The 18,511-nt window shown below is 43.3% G+C and overlaps 2 protein-coding genes across 7 annotated transcripts in view; one reads left to right on the top strand and one right to left on the bottom strand.

Annotated features, from left to right (window-relative positions):
• The window catches only part of mcu (mitochondrial calcium uniporter), a 141,993-nt gene extending 137,665 nt beyond the window's left edge, over positions 1 to 4,328 (bottom strand). The window contains exon 1 of one of the 2 annotated variants that reach the window (XM_078530959.1): positions 4,105 to 4,328. In XM_078530959.1, coding sequence (XP_078387085.1) covers positions 4,105 to 4,218 — 114 coding nt within the window. In that variant the 5' untranslated portion in view covers positions 4,219 to 4,328. The remainder of the gene's footprint in view (positions 1 to 4,104) is intronic. The other variant, XM_078530960.1, reaches the window with a different exon arrangement.
• Positions 4,329 to 6,772: 2,444 nt separating this feature from the next.
• The window catches only part of micu1 (mitochondrial calcium uptake 1), a 99,503-nt gene continuing 87,764 nt past the window's right edge, over positions 6,773 to 18,511 (top strand). For 3 of the 5 annotated variants that reach the window (XM_078530950.1, XM_078530946.1, XM_078530951.1), the window contains exon 1: positions 6,773 to 6,904. The gene's annotated coding sequence lies outside the window, so the exon portion shown is untranslated. Of the gene's footprint in view, positions 6,905 to 7,505; positions 7,570 to 18,511 lie in introns of those variants that run through there. The other 2 variants (XM_078530948.1, XM_078530947.1) reach the window with 2 other exon arrangements.

Raw genomic sequence — 18,511 nt, 5'->3', positions numbered from 1 at the left:
ATTCATTCATGGGATGTGGGTGTCACTGGCTAGGCCAGCATTTATTGCCCATCCCCAATAGCCCTGGAGAAGGTGCTGGTGAGCTGCAGTCCAAGTGCCATAGGAACACCCACAGTGCTGTCAGGGAGTTCCAGCACTTTCACTCAACGACACTGAATGAACAAAGATATATTTCCAAGTCAGGATGGTGCATGACTTGGACAGGAAGTTCTAGATTATGGTGTTCTCATGTGCCTGCTGCCCTTGTCCTTCTAGGTGGTAGAGGCTACATGTTTGAAATGTGCTGCTGAAGGACCTCTTACCCCAGCAGACAGCCTCTCCCAGGAAGAGGTCAGCTTACAACTCTTTTCCAGGCGTGTTCTTCAATCTTCCTTTTCCTAATGGAAGTTGGTTATCTTCGTGCTGCAACTTCTTTGTGCTTCACCACTTGCTAATTATAAAATTGCGATCAAGTCAGAAAACAGACAGCATTAGACAACATCCCTAAAAAGGTGATGAGGAGAGATCTTTCCGATGAAAGATCATCGACTTGAAACACTAACTTGGTTTCTCTCTCCACAGAATCTGCCTGGCCTTGCCAATTTATTTCCATCAGGCTTTATCCAAAATCTCCTCCTCCTCCTTCAGGTACCATGACAAAAGAGGGCATTGGCAACCATGGATCTCCATTGGATTGGCTCATGATTACGCTTGGCAAAATACTGCAGTGGTTTGCCGTTGCCTTCTGCAACGTTGACCAGGAAATCTCCCACACTTATTGCCTGGCATTAGGCATAGTGGAAGGATCTACAGGCTGATCCAGATACTAGCTCCAACAAAAAAAGCCTTGAACTGAGGCCAAGGAAGATAAAATGGGGCTGAATGGGTTAGCACCCTATTATTTCAATAAATTCTTAATTATTTCACAAGCATTGTCATGTAGGACATATTCCTTCAAGGGTGGAGTATACAATGCAAATCAGCATCCATTCCACAATAGATGACATGTAAATGGGACCCATGGCGACAGCGTAAGTCACAATGGACCACACTTCTTTGTGCAGCCTAGTAGAACTCAATGCTACATCCCATCTGTGGCAGAAAACATTCATTTCTTTTATCCACAAACTCAGTAAATAAATCATTTGATCATTTACAGTGTATAATACATCGCAATCTCTAAAGTAACTTAAACAGCTGCTCCCTCCATCCTCTCTCAAGGCATATAAAACCTTTATCATTATCCTTATAAATATTTTAAACAACATCATTACATGTTTGTAATGCTGTCTCATGATAGTTTGCCTGTCCTACACATTCATTTTACAATGCGTTTATTAATATTTAAGTGAATGTGCATTAGTTGAAGCTGTCAGTTACCGTCTTACTCTTCCTCTTACACAATGTCAATATCCTGAACGAAGCAAGGCAATCAGAACATGGTAGTACACCCAAGTAGCGTTCTAGGAAAACCACAGGGTTATGACTGCATCGTCTATTTTCCTCCGATTCAGCATGATCCCGAACCATAGTAATCGCAATGCTGAACATGAGTAAACACAAGCATAATCTTCTTGCTTGGCTAAATTTCTAGGAACAAGCCATAGTTCCATTGTTTACTCTCCTACATAATCTTAAATCCAGAGGCAATATGTTCACAATTTTTTTTAAACCAGCAATGATCAGCAGAAAGCACCCTCCATACTACCCTGTCTTGCTCATAAAATGTTGCAAAATATAGGTGGCAGAAGACATGTATATATTGTTCAGCTCTTTACTGATGCATTTTCCATGCACAGGGAATAACTCCGGAAACACTGCACTGGGATAGTGTTTACAAATCCTTAGTAATGAGGTAACAGGAAAGATTCTTCAAGGAGATACCACATTGAAGAATAGTGGGTGCAACAGTATGAACCAGTCGGTTCCTAATTAACATCTAAAATGCATACGGGATCTGGAGTAGTCACCCAACATGTGACATGGACAGATGCAGGTTGAAGAGCAATGACACACTAAGCTAACTATAACTCATTCACAACTTTGTTCAGGAATCCTTGGATGGGAATAAAATATGTCCACCTGCTACTCATCATAAATACACTCCTAACTTTGTGATTGCAGTATTGACATTTTGATTCTACCCACAGGAGAGAAAAACACACAAATTTCAATGTTCTTCCCTTGCCCAAGTTGTTGACTTGGTGCTGGGGTACAGTTTCACAAGCGGGAGCAACTTCTGGTCCGCGGGGCATCCTGACAATGCAGCGATTTCGGAGCTGAGCAGGTCCATACAATGTACACTCCCAGCAGGCGCGACCAAGAACCCTTGACTGATTTATCCACACCCCCCCCTCCCGAGATCAGGTAACCAAAGGATTGAATCTGGTATCTTTCGGATCAGTGGGACTTCAGAGTCTCACTGGGCAATTGGTCCAACTGTTGCCTAGAAAGTTCAAAGAGGTTACTTGCCCTTTCTGCATCGCGTTTCCCTACACCATCCTCAACCTAGGCAGATGAACAGCTCATCCTTTCTGCTAACATTATCCAAAGGTGGGGGTTGTGTGGGGGGCTGATTGCTGTCCAGCATCAATTGAATCTGAGGATTTGCCTTAAAGGGCATTAACTCACACCATTCTAAAGTGGATTGGTAAGTCTCACCATCATTCAGAGGAAGCCCACATTTGCACCCTGCACCATGAGGTCGCTAAACATCAGCATTTTATTAACAAACACAAGGCTGAACTACTGCAGCAAAGTCCTGTTGAAGCCTGAAGGCTGCACTCTGCACAGACACACACACACACGGCTAGTTCACGGCATCCACTTGAGGCAAGGGCTGAACACTAGTTTTGGCTTTCACATTGCAGCCAGTGTGGGGAGAGGCATGGTGACGGCTGGTGTCAAACTCCTGGCTGTAAATTCTGTTGCTAAACAGTGTCAATGCCATTTCCTATGATATTTCTACAACAGAACAGCTGCATGTCTTTCAAGTCAAATGTTAGGTGGCCCTGCAGCAGCTCCCCTGTCTCCTTCCTGCCTTATTGCATGCTTCTCTCTCTCTCTCTCTCGCTCTCCAGCTCCCAGCCCAGGGAAGTGCACTCACTTCCCCTCACCCACTTTTTGCTCAGGGTTCCCAGTTGCTCTCTTCCTTAAAAAGGGGGCATCAAAGCTTTTAACCCCCCCCCATGCACCCAGGGCCTGCTGTGTCCTGGGGCAGGTTGGCAGAGTCAAGGTGCTTCCTGGAGGATGAGTCACCTACCTGGGCCAGCCCAAAGGGGGAACTGCCTCTTTGCGAAAGGGGAGCAAATTGACTCCTGCAGAGTCAACACGCCACCCCCCGCCCCACACAGCTTTTTGTCTGAAGGAGCAGAGGCTGTAGGGCAGTGGAGCGAATCCCCTCTCCTTTTTCCTGCCCCCCCCTCCCCCCTCCCCCCAGATCACTGCTTCTCCCCCCTCTTCACAGAGTGGCCCAGGGTGGGGCGGGGAGACAAGACACCTTCCTCCAAGGCTCCAAGGGCAGTTGGACACCCAAGGCGGAGGACAATCCCCTCTCCCAGGGCGGGTAGACATCCCCATGGTGGTGGTGGTTGGGGTGGAATAAGGATAGGATAACAGGTTGGGGGGGGGGGGGGGGGAGGGTGCAGTGGGGTCACCTCAGATTAGGGAGAACACCCCAGGGTGGGGGAAGACAGGATACCCATCAAGAGTGGTGGGACACCCAGGGGTGGGTGGGGGGGCAGAGATCCCCTCACCCTGGGAAGGGGGTAAGAACAGGATAAAACCTGCAAGGTGGGGGAATCACCCCAGGTTGGAGGGGTCACCAAAGGGGAGGAGGGTGGTGAAGAGACAGCACTAGTGGAGGATAAGGCACCCCCATGGAGGGGAGGGGAGGGTCTAGGATAGGATAACTTCCCCACCAGGGTGGGGGTCACCTCAGGTTGGCCAGACACTCCCAAGGGACACCCCAGGTGGGGGATATCCCCCTCCCCAGGGCGGGGCCAGCTCGGGTTGGAAGAGTCACCCGGCCGGGGGAAGGGGGGGGGGGTGTGGACACCCTAATCCAGCCTCTTGCCAGCGCCGCCCCCACCCCCCCCTCAGTCACTCAGTCACTCACTCACTCACCGTCCGCTGGGGCTGCCGCTGTCTGCTGATACCCAGCCCGCCGAAGCCGGTGCCGGCCCCCGTCCGGGTGCTGCCGAGGGCGGCGGAGAGCAGCGCCCTTGCCGCAGTCGCCATCGCCGAGAGAGTGGAGCCAACGAGAGCCCGGGGTCCGCGTCCCTGTCGCTCCGCAGCGGCGGCGGCGGCGGTGGTGGTGGAGGGGCCGGGAGTTGGGGAAGGGGGGGAGTGAGGGAGACGGGGAGGGGGGAGGGAGGGAGGTGAGGGAGGGGGCGGGGCTTCGGGGGAGAGGGGCGGGACCCACGCCCCCATCAATCACAGACACGCACCAATCACAACGCAGCTCCCTCCCATGCGCGGCGGGAATCCCGCCTGTCGTTCAACAGCTCCACCAACCAGAAATGGGCGTTGCGCTTTGATACATGCGGGGGCGTGGTCATAACCTGTCAATCACTAGACAGGCAGCATTGATTGGCTCAGTGTAGCCACACACTCACCAATCAAATCCAGTCATGAAACAAAAAGTAGCCTCATGTAAACTGCTGAAGGTTGGTTCACTTTTTCCTATTTATTTATTTTTAACTGTAACTAGGGGTTTGTTCCTTCCGTAAAACCAGCTTCAAACAGCCACTAAACACAAGGAATAAGAGCAGGCAGGTGATTTCCGTCCTCTGTCTGTCCCTGAAGGAGCCCTTGAATTTCAAATAAACAGACTGGTTTCCAAGTAAATGAGCGTCACGCGTTTGCAAATATTAATAAGTGGGAGCAACTAGCAACTTGTTGGAGTTGGGCTCTTGCATGTTTCACCTTTTAATGACCCATTCAACACTACCACAAGCTTGAAATAACGGGAGGGAAATAGGACCTGAAACAGCAGTTCCTCTATAGCCCTCAGAGGCTGCCAGACCTGCTGAGAATTTTCTGTTTCTTTTACATTATATATAAAGAATAGTCGGGCGTGGCAGAGACTGTTGGAAAGTTGTCATTTGATTAAACATTGTACATACGTCCGGTATCAGTTTTATCTATTGGTGTTAATTCTAACGAGCTTTTCTCCCCCCCCAATTTTAAGAAGCTTTTAATTCCTTGGACCCCTCTTCACATGTGCCTCTTCCTCTATTTGTCTATTCATGACTTATCCCTGTATGTTCATTACAAATTTTACACAAATGCTGTAACTCTTTCGAGTTATCAACAGTCACAGATTGTAACTCTTTCAAGTACATTCACAGTTCTTGGTTTCCAGGAGTGGGACATGAACCCACAACCTTCTGATTCAAAGGCGAGGGTGCTATGAACTGAGCCACAGCTGACACCTCTGATGAAGTGGATGCTGGATATTCACAATTACTGTTTCCGCTTTTATCTCATTTGTAAGAACGTCTTTTTTGTCTCGCCAATTGTGTTCCACCCCAAGGCTTGATTTTCTGCTGGGGCACAGTTCTATGAACATCAATCACCTTCTCACTAAGTCTCCATAGTTATTCATCTAATGTAGTCTTTATTGGACATTTGTAACAAGCTGGCTACTAATAATAATGATTGAATTTCATAAGTACTGTAATTAATCAGTTATGAAGCACTCTCAAAGTGTGATAAAACATTATGTACTGTAATTACAAAGAGAGAAAATGCTGACCAAGGGTCTACACCAATTAACTGACCTGTTCTCTCCACTTGTATGTGTCTATGATGTGTATTTCTTGCAGTTTCTGTTTTTATTTTGGATTTTGACATCTTCAGTGTTTTGCCCTTTATCAACATCAATCCAAGTTAGTTGTTCAGTCTCCCCATCAGAATATCTATTTCTTAAAATTTCTTGGAATTTCTTAAATTCCAGGGGTTTTTCCTTCATCAAAAATCTTACATTTCCCTCTTGACATCTTCAGTGTTTTGCCCTTTATCAACATCAATCCAAGTTAGTTGTTCAGTCTCCCCATCAGAATATCTATTTCTTAAAATTTCTTGGAATTTCTTAAATTCCAGGGGTTTTTTCCTTCACCAAAAATCTTACATTTCCCTCTTTGAACCCTGTCCACTTTTGCTAACTGCCTTCTGAATTTACCACATCATTCAGTATTGTGTATATCTGTACAAGGGCCTCTTTGGGTCGTCTCTTTTTAAAGTTGAAAAGTCTAAGTTTCTCTTATCTTTCCCCTACCCTATCACCAGTAAAGCATCCCGTAATGAAGCTCCAAAATTGTACTGCACCAATAATTTAACACAATGTTTAATTGTTTCTTGAGATAATCTCTCCCAAGCAAAACAAAACAAATCACATTAGTAAAATCAATGAATCCAGGGAGAATAGTGAACAGCTATTTTATAATGTACTTGCAAAATTAACAAAATGAATATAACGAGGTAGATTTTAACACAAAATCAAAATACTGCAAATGCTGGAAATCAGAGATAAAAACAGAAAGTGCTGGAAATGTTCAGGAGATGAGGCAGCATCTGTAGAGAGAGAAACAGAGTTAACGTTTCAGGTCTGTGATCTTTCAGCAGAACTAGGAAAAGTTAGAGATGTAAAGAGATGTTAATATTTCAGGTCTGCCAGTGACCTTGCATCAGGACTAAATTTTATGGCTTCAAGGGTACACTTGTGTGAAGCGGTCCGCCTGCTTCCCCCTCCCCACCTGCTTCCTGGTATCAGTGCGCGGAGTGGGCGGGGCCTATGTCAGATTTGACGTGATGACGCGCTGGGTAGGGCGTCGCGTACGCTGTTTCGGCCGGAGCGTCGCTGAGGGAAAGTCGGCACCTCGGTGGCTGAGAGGGAACGGGAACTGCTCCCGTTGAGTACATGGTAAGGAAAGGCAGCGCTGTCCTTGTCGGGCTGACGCTGCCCCCTCGGCCGAGGCCGTGTTTGTGTTAGGACGGAGTCCGGGGCATCGGGTGGCTGGAGATCCCGGAGCCAGTTGGCAGGGCAACCGTCAATCAACGCGAGGGGGGCGGGGTCTCCTGTCCGTCAGCACGAGGGGCGGGGGCGGGGGCGGGGGGGCTGCCGTCCGTCGGGGCGGGGCGGGGGGGGGGGGGCTGCCGTCCGTCGGGGCGGGGCGGGGGGGGGGCTGCCGTCCGGCGGGGCGGGGCGGGGCGGGGCTGCCGTCCGGCGGGGCGGGGCGGGGCGGGGCGGGGCTGCCGTCCGGCGGGGCGGGTGGCTGCCGTCCGTCAGCGCGAGGGGCTGCCGTCCGTCAGCGCGAGGGGCGGGGGTGGCTGCTGTCCGTCAGCGCGAGAGGGTGGGGTCTGCAGTCCATCAGCGTGAGGGGGCGGGGTCTGCTGCACGTAAACGCGAGGGGGCGGGGTCTGCTGTCTGTCAGCGCGAGGGGGGCGGGGGCTGTTGTCTGTTAGAGCGAGGAGGGGGCGGGTCTGCTCCCCGTCAGCGCGAGGAGGGGGCGGGGCTGCACCTCGTCAGCGCGAGGGGGCGGGGCCTGAGGTGTATCCGCTCTGTACCCATTCATCTAAACCTGCAAGGTAACACTATACAACATCGCCCAACAAACTTTAAAGACTTAAAAGTCCAGCTATATAATTCCAGTTAAATACAAAAGCAAAATATTGCGGATGCCTTAAATTGCAGAAAATAATCATGTTTCTGAAGTTTTCCGTCTTGCTCTAATCAGGACAAATGCAAGAATGCTCGATTTCAAACAATCTCAACAATTTATACAATAGGAGAAAAGGCAAGTTTGACAAACCGACTCTGCTTGGCAGAGTGTTCGCCTGGAGAGATCAATGGGGGACTATAAGCTCCCCCAAGCTCCCAGCTAGTTAACAAAAAACGCAATGCTTGAACATTTTTTTTTGTTTGCAGAAAATGGGTCCCTGCATACGAATGTGTGGCTTCTAGCAAGTGTAAATGAGCCACATTACAAGTTCGACCTTAAATTGGTTAAATTCTAGTGATTGTTTGAAATTTGACATTCTTGCGTTTGTCCCTGCGTGCAAGACTGAAAACTTCAGCAACATGTCTCTCTTCAGCAGTATTCAAGTTCTGTACTACCAAATAACTGCTGCTGGAAATCCAAAATAATACAAAAATGACCTTTCATCAGAACTTTTAAAGGATTCATAAGCCACAGATATTTAGAGCAAACTTTGTAGGGTTCATAAATCAGAAAAAAGAGAGCCAGAATGGCAATGGCAAGGAATGCATTCTTCAAACATAAAGAATTGTTCAGCAAAGGAGTGACTAGAGATCTTCAAAGTAGTATCAAAACTGTAATTTGGGATAAATAAAAATGGAAAATGCTGGAAATATGCAGCAGGTCTGGGAGTATCCAACAGATGTTTTTCTCTGTGTTGATGCTGCTGAGTATTACCAGCATTTTCTGTTTTTATTTCGGATTTCCACCATCCGTTGTATTTTGCTTCTGTGATTTGGAGTGTCTTGTTATGCAGAACTAAAATGTGGACCTTGAGAAAATCGGACATCCAAAGACCAGATAGTTGTGAAATGTGGTTCTGGAGAAGGATGGAGTGGGTCAGTTGGAGAGAACACAAGAGCAACGAAGAGGTTCTTGGGAAGGTTGCAGAGGAAAGATCGTGAGTGAATGTCATCAAGAAAAGACAACATGGTTGGATTGGCCATATTCTAAGGCGTGAGAACTTGCTGAAGGAGGTGATTAAAGGAAGATTAGAAGGATGTAGATCAAGAGGGAGAAAGGGAATGATGATATTAGACAACTTGAAATTGAAAATGGAAGACTTCTACAAGTGGCTGAAGAGGAAAGTGCAAGGCTGTGAGGTGTACAGAAATGATCAGCCCTTAGGTAGACCACCACTACTACAAGCCACAGAGATGGAGCAAACTTTTAAAGTATTCCCACTTATGACTTTGTTGATTGGGATGGACCTATTTCCTTAGCTTGGAGAGGTCAGTAACCAAGGATTTGAAGCAATAGATTTGAAAGAATTGACAGAAGGACTAGAAAAATGTTTTCATCCAGAGGAGGCTGGGGGGGGCTGGAACTCATTGCTTCAAAGGGTGACAGATGCAGAAATCCTCATTTCTAGTGAAAAGATATTTGGATGCACTTGAAGTGGCATCACCTGCAGGGCTGCGGACCAATGCTAGAAAGTGAGATTAGCCTGAATAGCCTTTTCAGCGGGCACAAACACTGTGGGCTGAATGGCCTTCTCCTTTGTTTATGGAGCAAACTTTAAAGGATTCAATATAAAACAATTGAGTGTGTGTACAGTATAAATTTAGCAGGATGGTGAACCATAACCCTGAGAATAGACTTGATATATATGGACTCCTTCACTGGAGTATTGAAAGGACTACTTCACTGGAGTATCGAAAGCTCAGAGGAAATATAATGGTGAGTTTTGCAAGGATGAAGCGTTCTGTGAACACAGGAAGACTATTTCCACTGGCTAGGGTTTATCAATTTAAAATTACCCCTAAGAATGAATGTGAGAGAATCGGGGGAAAAAATTTTGTCAGAGGGTTGTTGGACCTTGGAATGCTTTGTCATGGGGACTGGTTGAGGCAGAGGAATACGAATAAACTTTTGAAGTGGTTTTTCTCCACAGAGTGAGAAAAAGTGAAAAATCTAGGATGATGGGGGAGTGGAACACAGTGGGATTAATTTTGAATTGCTTTAGCGAATAGCTGGTACTGCCAAGATGGGCAGAATGGCTACCTTCTGTGCAGTAAACCTCTATGGTTCTGTACAGTGGAGACGTTTCTAATCTTCGGATTAATGAATGTGGTGGTGGTGTGTTACAGTTCACTTGGAGACCCAGTTGCTGCGGCAACATGTACTTTTACATGCATGTTGTAATCAGGAGCTAGTGATGGTAGAGGCTCCAAAGTTCTTTCTATCACATGGCTGACCAGGAATCCCACTCGCTCTTACAGTCTGCCATTGGCGGTGTGTCGGAAGGATTTTCAGGTTGATACTCAACCTGTTTGGCCGTGTTATGGACACACCTTCCTTAGTCATCAAGTCCTGGGTGGGATTCGAACCCAAAACTTTTGGCTCAGAGGCAGGGACGCTACCCACTGCACCACAAGATCTCACAATACTAAATGTAGACGTTTACAAATCAAGAGCTGTGGATAAATTTATAGAACAAGGTTTGATCTACTGTGTTGAGCTTGATAAATTGTAAATCACTGAAATAGCTTCATCATAATATTTTAAAATACTGCAGTCATCTTTCTTGTGCGTTGCCTGCTGAGCACCAGGAAGTACTTCTGTTTGGGTAAGCTAATGATTGGGATGACTGAACAGGAATAGAATTGTGAATCCCTTACAATCATTGAGGGAAAATGGCTCAAAAATTAGAATTAAGCTTACTCATTAGAGGAATTATGTCACAGTGGGGTGATGAACTGAGTGGATGTCTCTGGGCTCAGACCTGGCTTCTGAAGCTCACTACAAAGTTGAATTCAGAGATGGGAACCAAACTGGGAGAGGCAGTGTAAATGGGCGGGGCAGCTCAAACGGCAGAATGACTTGGAGAGGATATGCAAGTGGCAGAAGCACGGCAGATAAAACTTTCCGCAAATAAATGTTGGAAGGAAAGTAGACATGTACTCTGTGGAATGGTATTGAAATAGCCAAGGATGAAGCTGTAAGAGACCCATGAGTTTAAGCAGAGTGAATGCTACACAAATCCAACCAATCTATGCAGGACAGCAATTAACAATGTCAAAGAATGTTAATCGACTGAACAAAACAGTAGAGTATTCAAGTCAGAAGAGATAAAGATCAAATGTTCCTGTTTTGCAGTAAGACTGCATCTTGACTACTGCAGTGAGCCTGCTCGCTCAAAAAAAAGAGGTATTGAAATATTTGAGGCAATGCAGAGGGAAAAAAACCCTGAGGCTAATCTCCAGTTTCGGGGTTTGATTGATGAGAAAAGACCAGAGAAACTTACTTTTCAGCAAGGAAATTAAATGTCTGAGAGGTGATCTATTGGAGGTATGCAAAATTTAGGGAAATTAAATATTAACATGGACTATTAATTTTAATTGAACTGTGGGAATAGAACTAGTGGATACAACTTTGAACTAGAGCAGGTACTTTTACTTTCATGCAACGAATCAATGTGAAATAAACTTCCCCATGAAGAAATGTAGGGAAAATATGTGGAATAGTTTAAGAAGAAATTGTTAGAATGCAAGGAAACTGTTAGAATCTCCCAGGATATATTAATCAAAGAGGTTGAGTGGCTGTCCTCTCCATTCATAATTTCTTATGGTCATTAGAGCAACTGGTTTTGTATCATTTGTTGTCCTACAAGTGGCAAATGAGTGCAGTTTGGAACTGAGTGTATACCTGGGAGTGAAGTGTTAATCTTATTCTTGAAAAATCTAGTTTTGTCTGTAGTTAGTAGTAACTGGAAAGAACTGTGTAAGTAGAGTAAGTTTTGTTCTTTCTTCCAGCCTTAGGGAGGGTAAACACACTCTACTGAGTGAGCTAAGTAGTTAATTAGCTAACTGGTTGAATCTGGTTTGTGTAGCTGTAGTTCAGTTTACTTTGATTTCAGGGATCTTTAGTGCAGCTTTTCAAATAAGTGCAGTTTGGAACTGAGTGTCTACCTGGGAGTTTGGTGAGTGGAAGAGTTTGGTGAGGAGGGGAAGAAGGTGTTCCTTTCCTTTTGCTTTTTCTTAATTTTTCACCCTGTAGGAATTGGTTCTTGCTGTGCTAAAGGGAAAGGAGCTAGCTTTTTGGTGAGTTCCTGGTAAGTAGTTAATGCCTATTCTACTCCTAAGTTTTAAAACAGTAGAGGAACTGGTGGTAAAGTTAATAGAATATATAAAAAAGGAAAATAAGTCATTGAATAATATAATTAAGTAATTGAAACACATTGAGGATGGCAGGACAACTGATGTGTCATGGCTGCAGCATGTGGGAGCTCCTGGATGTCAGTGTGATCCAGGGCAAACACATCTGGAGTAAGTGTTTGCGGTTCGAGGAGCTTTGACTCAGAGTCATTTAGCTGGAGGCTGAGCTGCAGACACTGCAAAACATCAGGGAGGGGGATGCTTTGTACAAGGAGGCGGTCACACCCCTGAGGATAGGGTGTTCAGAATTGGTCAGTGGTCAGGGACAGGAAAGTGTGACTGCGAGTGAGGCAGGTAAGGGGACCCAGAGGGTAGGAGTGCAGGAACCTCGGCTTTTGCAGTTGTCCAATAGGTTTGAGGTTCTCTCCGCATGTTTGGGTGAGACTGGTGGCTGAAGGGGGATGAGCTAACCGAGCATGTGCCTTGGTACAGGAAGCCATTCAAGTGGAGGGAGCAAAAAGAAAGGTGTTTATGGTAGGGAACAGTATAGTGAAGAGGATTGAGACTTGTTCTCTGCAGCAAAGAGCGATAGTCCAGACAACTGTGTTGCCTGCCCGGTGCCAGAGTTCAGGATATCTGCTCAGAACTGCAGAAGAACTTGCAGTAGGAGGGGAAGAATCAACATGGTCCATGTAGGTACCAACATTATAGGTGGAATTAGAAAAGAGGTTTTGCATAGAATGTATGAGGAGCTAGACACTAAATTGAAAAGCAGGACCTCAAAGGTAATAATCTCTGGATTATTACCTGAGCCGCGTGCAAATTGGCATAGGGTACATAAAATAAGAGAGATGAATGCATGGCTCAAAGACTGATGTGGGAAAAGTGGGTTCCAGGGTTTTTGGGGCACTGGCTCCAGCACTGGGGAAAGTGGGGACTGTACTGTTGGGACGGTCTATACCTGAACGATGCTGGGGCCTGTGTTCTAGCGAGCCACATTACTAGGGAAGTAGGGAGGATTTGAAACTAAATAGTGGGGGCAAGGGATCAAGTTTAGGAAGATGCGGTAAATTGAAGAGTAGAGACAAAGCAAGAAAGAAAGATATTAATGTGGGAAATAATAAAGAGACCAGGACAGGAAGTGCAGAGAGTACAAATCTAAGAGTAAATCAGCAGATAAGGCTAAAGGTTACAAAAATAATAAAAGAATAAACCTGAATACACTTGGCATTTGAAACAAAACAGATGAACTGATAGTGGAAATAGAAATAAATATGATCTGATAGCCATTATAGAGACAAGGCTTCAGAATGGCCTAAATTGAGACCTGAATGTTGAAGGGTACATTACATTTAGGAAGGACAGGGAGTTAGGAAAAGGTGGAGAGGTGGTTCTGTTAATTAATGATGGTATTAACACAATAGAGAGGGTTGACCTAAGTTCAGGAAACCTGGATGTAGAAGCGGTTTGGGTAGAGATGAGAAATGATAAAGGCAAGAAGTCACTTGTGGGAGTGGTGTACAGGCCCCCTAACAGTAACGATATAGTACGATAGGCTATAAAGGAAGAAATAATGGGAGCTTGTAGGAAAGATATGGTGATAATCAGGGGGAACTTTAATCTACATGTAGACTGAAAATATCAGATGGGCAAAGGTAGTCTAGATGAGGAACTCATAGAACGTTTTTTTGTGATAGTTTTTTAGAACAACACATTCTGGCACCAACCAGAGAGCAGGTTATACTAGACCTGGTATTGTGCAACAAGATAGAATTAATGACCTCATAGTGAAGGCGTCCCTAGGTAGCAGCGATTATAATATGATTGAATTTTACATTCAGTTTGAGGGAGAGAAGCGTGGGTTTAAGACTAGTATTTTAAACTTAAATAAGGGCAATTATGAGGGCGTGAAAGCAAAGGTAGTTAAAATGAACTGGCAAATTAGCCTAATAGATAGGTCAATAATGGCAGACAATTAAGAGGATATTTCGGAATACTCAATAGATACATTCCAACGAGAAAGAAAAATGTTACGGTTAACTAAAAAGTTAATGATAGTATCAAACTTAGAGAAAAAGCATATCATTGCGCAAAGGTGGGTGACAGGTCAGAAGATTGAACAGAATATAAAAAAACAGCAAAGAACAACTAAAAAATTGATAAGGAAGGAAAAATTAGTGCATGAGAGTAAGCTAATTAGAAACATAAAGCTGATTAGAAACATAAAGACAGATAGTAAGAGCTTCTATAGATATTTAAAAAAGAAAAAAGTCAACAAAGTGAGTTTTGGCCCAAAGAAAGTGAGTCTGGGGAATTAATAATCGAAAATAAGGAGATGGCAGATGAATTGAACAGGCATTTTGCATCAGTCTTCACTATAGAGGATACAAATAAAATCTCAGAAATAGCTGTAAATGAATTGGAATGGAGTGAGTAATTAAAGAAAATTACAATCATCAGCAAGTTGTTGGAGGTGTGGGTGAAAAGTCCCCAGGTCCTGATGGGCTTCACCCTAGGGTCTTAACAGAAATAGCTAGTGAGATAGTTGATGCATTGGTTTTAATTTTCCAAAATTCCCTAGATTCGGGGAAGGTCCCATTAGATTGGAAAATAGCAAATGTAACTCCTTATTCAAAAAGGGAGGGAGACAGAAAGCAGGAAATTAAAGGCCAGTTACCTTAACTTCTGTCATAAGGAAAATGTTAGCTATTATTAAAGATGTTATGGCAGGGCACTTGGAAAAATTCAAGGCAATCATGGTGTCAGCATGGTTTTGTGAAAGGGAAATCATGTTACGAACAAGGAGCAGGAGTACGCCATTCTGCCCCTTTAGCCTACCCCGCCATTTAATAATATCATGGCTGATCTGATAGTAACCTGAAATCTGCATCCCACCTACGCCCGATGTCCTATCACCAATTTATTGGGAGTTCTTTGAAGAAGTAACATGTGCTGTGGATAAAGGGGAACCAGTGGATGTGCTGTACTTAGATTTCCAGAAGGCATTTGATAAGGTGCCACATCAAAGGTTATTGCGAAAAATAAAAGCTCATGGTGTAGGGGGTAACATATTGGCATGGATAGAAGATTGGCTAGCTAACAGGAAACAGAGGGTAGACATAAATGGGTCTTTTTCTGATTGGCAAGATGTAACGACTGGTGTGTCACAGGGATCAGTGCTGCGGCTTGGACTTTTTACAATTTATATAAATGACTTGGATGAAGGGACCGAAGGTATGGTTGCTAAATTTGCTGATGAATCAATAAATAGGTAGGAAAGTAAGTTGTGAAGAGGACACAAGGAGGCCACAAAGGGATATAGATAGGTTAAGTGAGTGGGTAAAGACCTGGCTGGAAAAGTAAAGAAGAAGCATATAATCTAAATGGTGAGAAATGCAGAGGGATCTAGGTGTCCTAATGCATGAATTGCAAAGGGCTAGTGTGCAGGTACAGAGAAATTGAAATCAAAAGTTATGTTATGTTTCAGTTATCCAGGACACTGGTGAGACCACATCTGGAGTACTGGGTACAGTATTGGTCTCCTTGTTTAAGGATGGATGTAAATGCATTGGAAGCAGTTCAGAGAAAGTTTAATAGACTAATACGTGGAATGGATGGGTTGTCTTTATGAGGAATGGGCTGAGTGGCCAACTCTTGCTCCTAATCCTATGTTCGTCTTTCAAACAAACTTCTACAGTTACGTTAATGGAGTGCTATCTACAATACATTTGCATCTCGAGTTCTGGAGGCAATGACAATGTCAGTTTCTGCATAGATTTCAGCCTGGACAAATCACTTGCCCTGCTGATCACAGTGCTTTTGTACTTTAAATATCAACTCTGTCCAAATCACACTATCATTTATTTGCACATGCATGGTATTTTGGGTTTCTGGACTCTAGTTGGCTGATCACTTTGGATAATGGTATTTGGATGGATGGTGAATCATGAAAGTAATTACAGTGATTATGTATTATCATTTTCATGTACTTAATCCAATTTGGGTTGGTATTGTCTCGCATTTTTAATTTGAGGAAAAAAATGGTTTTGGTGTTTGTTTTTTAATAGGCACCATTAAAAAAGAACAAAAATATTATAAAGTTGGACAATTTGTCCAGAAAACTAAGAAGCCCTGCAATATCGGCACAATGCAACTAGGCACCACCAGCATATCTACTAAATGCTCTATGATGCTTAAAAGTTGTGTTGACTAAGTTGTTTCTGCACCAGTTGATTTGGCTGTCTCAGTCTAGCACTGGATGACTGAAAGTCAGATGGACATACATAGGTGAAATCCCAGATATGTAATTGGGCCCTTTTTGCCTTCGAAAGGGGTGACTGAGAGAAAACCCAACTAATATACAAGATATTAAGTAAAATAGAAAATGTAAATCTGGATCATTGTTTTGCTAAACTGTCTCCAGGACAATGGAATGTTGGTATAAGCTGGAGAAAGCCAATTCTAGACTGATGCCTGGAAACACTTTACCACACTACTAGGTAGGGTTGTGAAGGCTAAAATTGTAAAATTATTTAAGGGACATTTAGAAGCTGAAGTTGCTATTATGTTCCCATAAGTATTTTCTGTACCTCTGTAAGGTACCATCTCACTTGCCTCCTTTCAAAGCTATAAGAGGATTATGAAAAGGAAAGATCATTTTTCCCCTAATATTATTGTGGGATACTGAAGCAGGCTTATGGGGTGTCTGTGTGTGTGTGTGTGTGTGTGTGTGTGTGTTTAATTAAGCTGCAGACAGTCAAAATGCAAGGTTTGAATCATCAAAAGTGGCTAGGTGTAAAACAAGCATTTGAAATGGAGATGGGCACTAGGGTGAAGTCCCAGCAGATATTTTAATTTAATCTTTAAAATCTCTAAAGGTGGTAGCGGACTCACTACTTCTGACTTCAGTGCACAAACCTCCTCGTCATAAATGCAAATTACAAAATTGTTGTGATAGCGTGGCCAAGTTTCCGTTTGCATTTTTAGATAAGTTGAGAGGTTGTTTGATTTTCAAGGGGACATGATAAGATATTTACAATTGACAAGATAAATAAGGAAAAGTTATTAAGTTTATTTTTCCCAGAAGTGCTGGCCATAATGACAACACAAAAGATGTTTATCTACTGGAAAAAGTAACTTCCAAAGTAAGGTTGAAACAATGGATTTACAGATCAAATGGGAGAACATATATTTAAAGAAAGATGTGTGGGATGTGGTTATGTAAGATCTTGAAAGATGACTATGTTAAATAGACTTGTGGGAAAAGCCTCCATCCACCCTGGAGAGGTTTGCTGTTCCCATAACCAAGATTTTGTTAAAAGCCTTTAGAGATCTATTGCTGAGAGGGAGAGAGAAGCTGTGAAATACTTCCCTTATAGTGGGCGCTTGTGGTAATACTGCTGGATGTTTTATAGATTAAGAATCTATTTGGACTGTTGCCTGAAAGGGGTATGTAGTTGGGAGTTTAGTTAAGTAGAAATCTTGTGAGAACTGTTATAAAACTAAACATAACTGTGTAATTGTGGTCTTGTGTGTTTAAGTTTTCTTTTCTTTTTATTAATAAATGTTTTAATTTAATCTTTAAAATCTCTAAAGGTGGTAGTGAATGCATTACTTCTGACTTCAGTGCACAAACCTTCTCGTAATAAATACAAATTGCAAAATTGTTGCGATAGCGTGGCCAAGTTTCCTTTTGGGATTTGGTCAGCCTGGCAAATACCACCTGCCATATCATAAAAATTATAATGTCAAACATTGTCAGATCTAGATGCAGACAATCAAATATCTGGACACATCCATATTTATCTTGTGAATTTACTTGTTGTTGAAGTATGTGAGAAGCTGCTGAATGTTGTTTAACATGCTCAGAAAACAAATGGGCATTTCCCACCTTACTGAACATCCTAGGAAGAAAATATTTAAAGTGAAAAGTAAATCTTTCAATTACATTTGATTGTATATTTTTATATCGCCGATCATTTAATTTAAAAAAAACTGAGTTGCTGCTAAACTTGTTAAAACTTTAAATTTGTTTGTTTAAACTGTTGTGCAATCTGTAGATCCATTTCCACATTTCTATCTGGCATGGGTCAATACAATTGGATATGATTCGAACACTCTCCAGATGCACTGTTTCTCATGCCTAGTATAAACATCTGCTTTGTTAGATAAGCAAGCATGTGGTACCTCTGAAACAAAACACACAAAGTAATCTGAAAGGTAACATGCCTGGGGTGAGCAATAAACCTTTTATGCTGCTGCTAAGGAGCATGGTGAAGAAGTTTCTGCAAGTGCTTATAATGAAATATCTGGTATTGAGTAAATGCAACTATATACGCGAGGGCACAAAGACAAATTTGTTGCTTAGATTTGCAAAGTAGGATTATTTGTCAGCCAGAATGGATAAATCAAATTCTGACAAACAATATTTCACAGACTATGAACTACAAATCAGGTTTATAATTGAGTAATATATAAGCAGAAGAAGGAATAAACACAACAGATTTCATTAGATGAAAATGATGGAAATAATGATTATGAAATTAAGTATCAAAGGCAAAAGTTTCAAAAATCCAATATTAAAATTAGGGAAGGCAGAAAGTAAGAAAACTGGTTTCAGAAATAACCTGCCTGGCAATTTTAAACATAGTTAGATTCATAACCCAGTTTTAAAGT

This window comes from Cetorhinus maximus, chromosome 27, assembly GCF_964194155.1.
Source record: "Cetorhinus maximus chromosome 27, sCetMax3.hap1.1, whole genome shotgun sequence".
In the NCBI taxonomy this organism is placed as follows: Eukaryota; Metazoa; Chordata; class Chondrichthyes; order Lamniformes; family Cetorhinidae; genus Cetorhinus; species Cetorhinus maximus.
The sequence above is the reverse complement of the archived record's forward strand: the minus strand, read 5'-3'. Positions and strand labels throughout refer to the sequence as shown.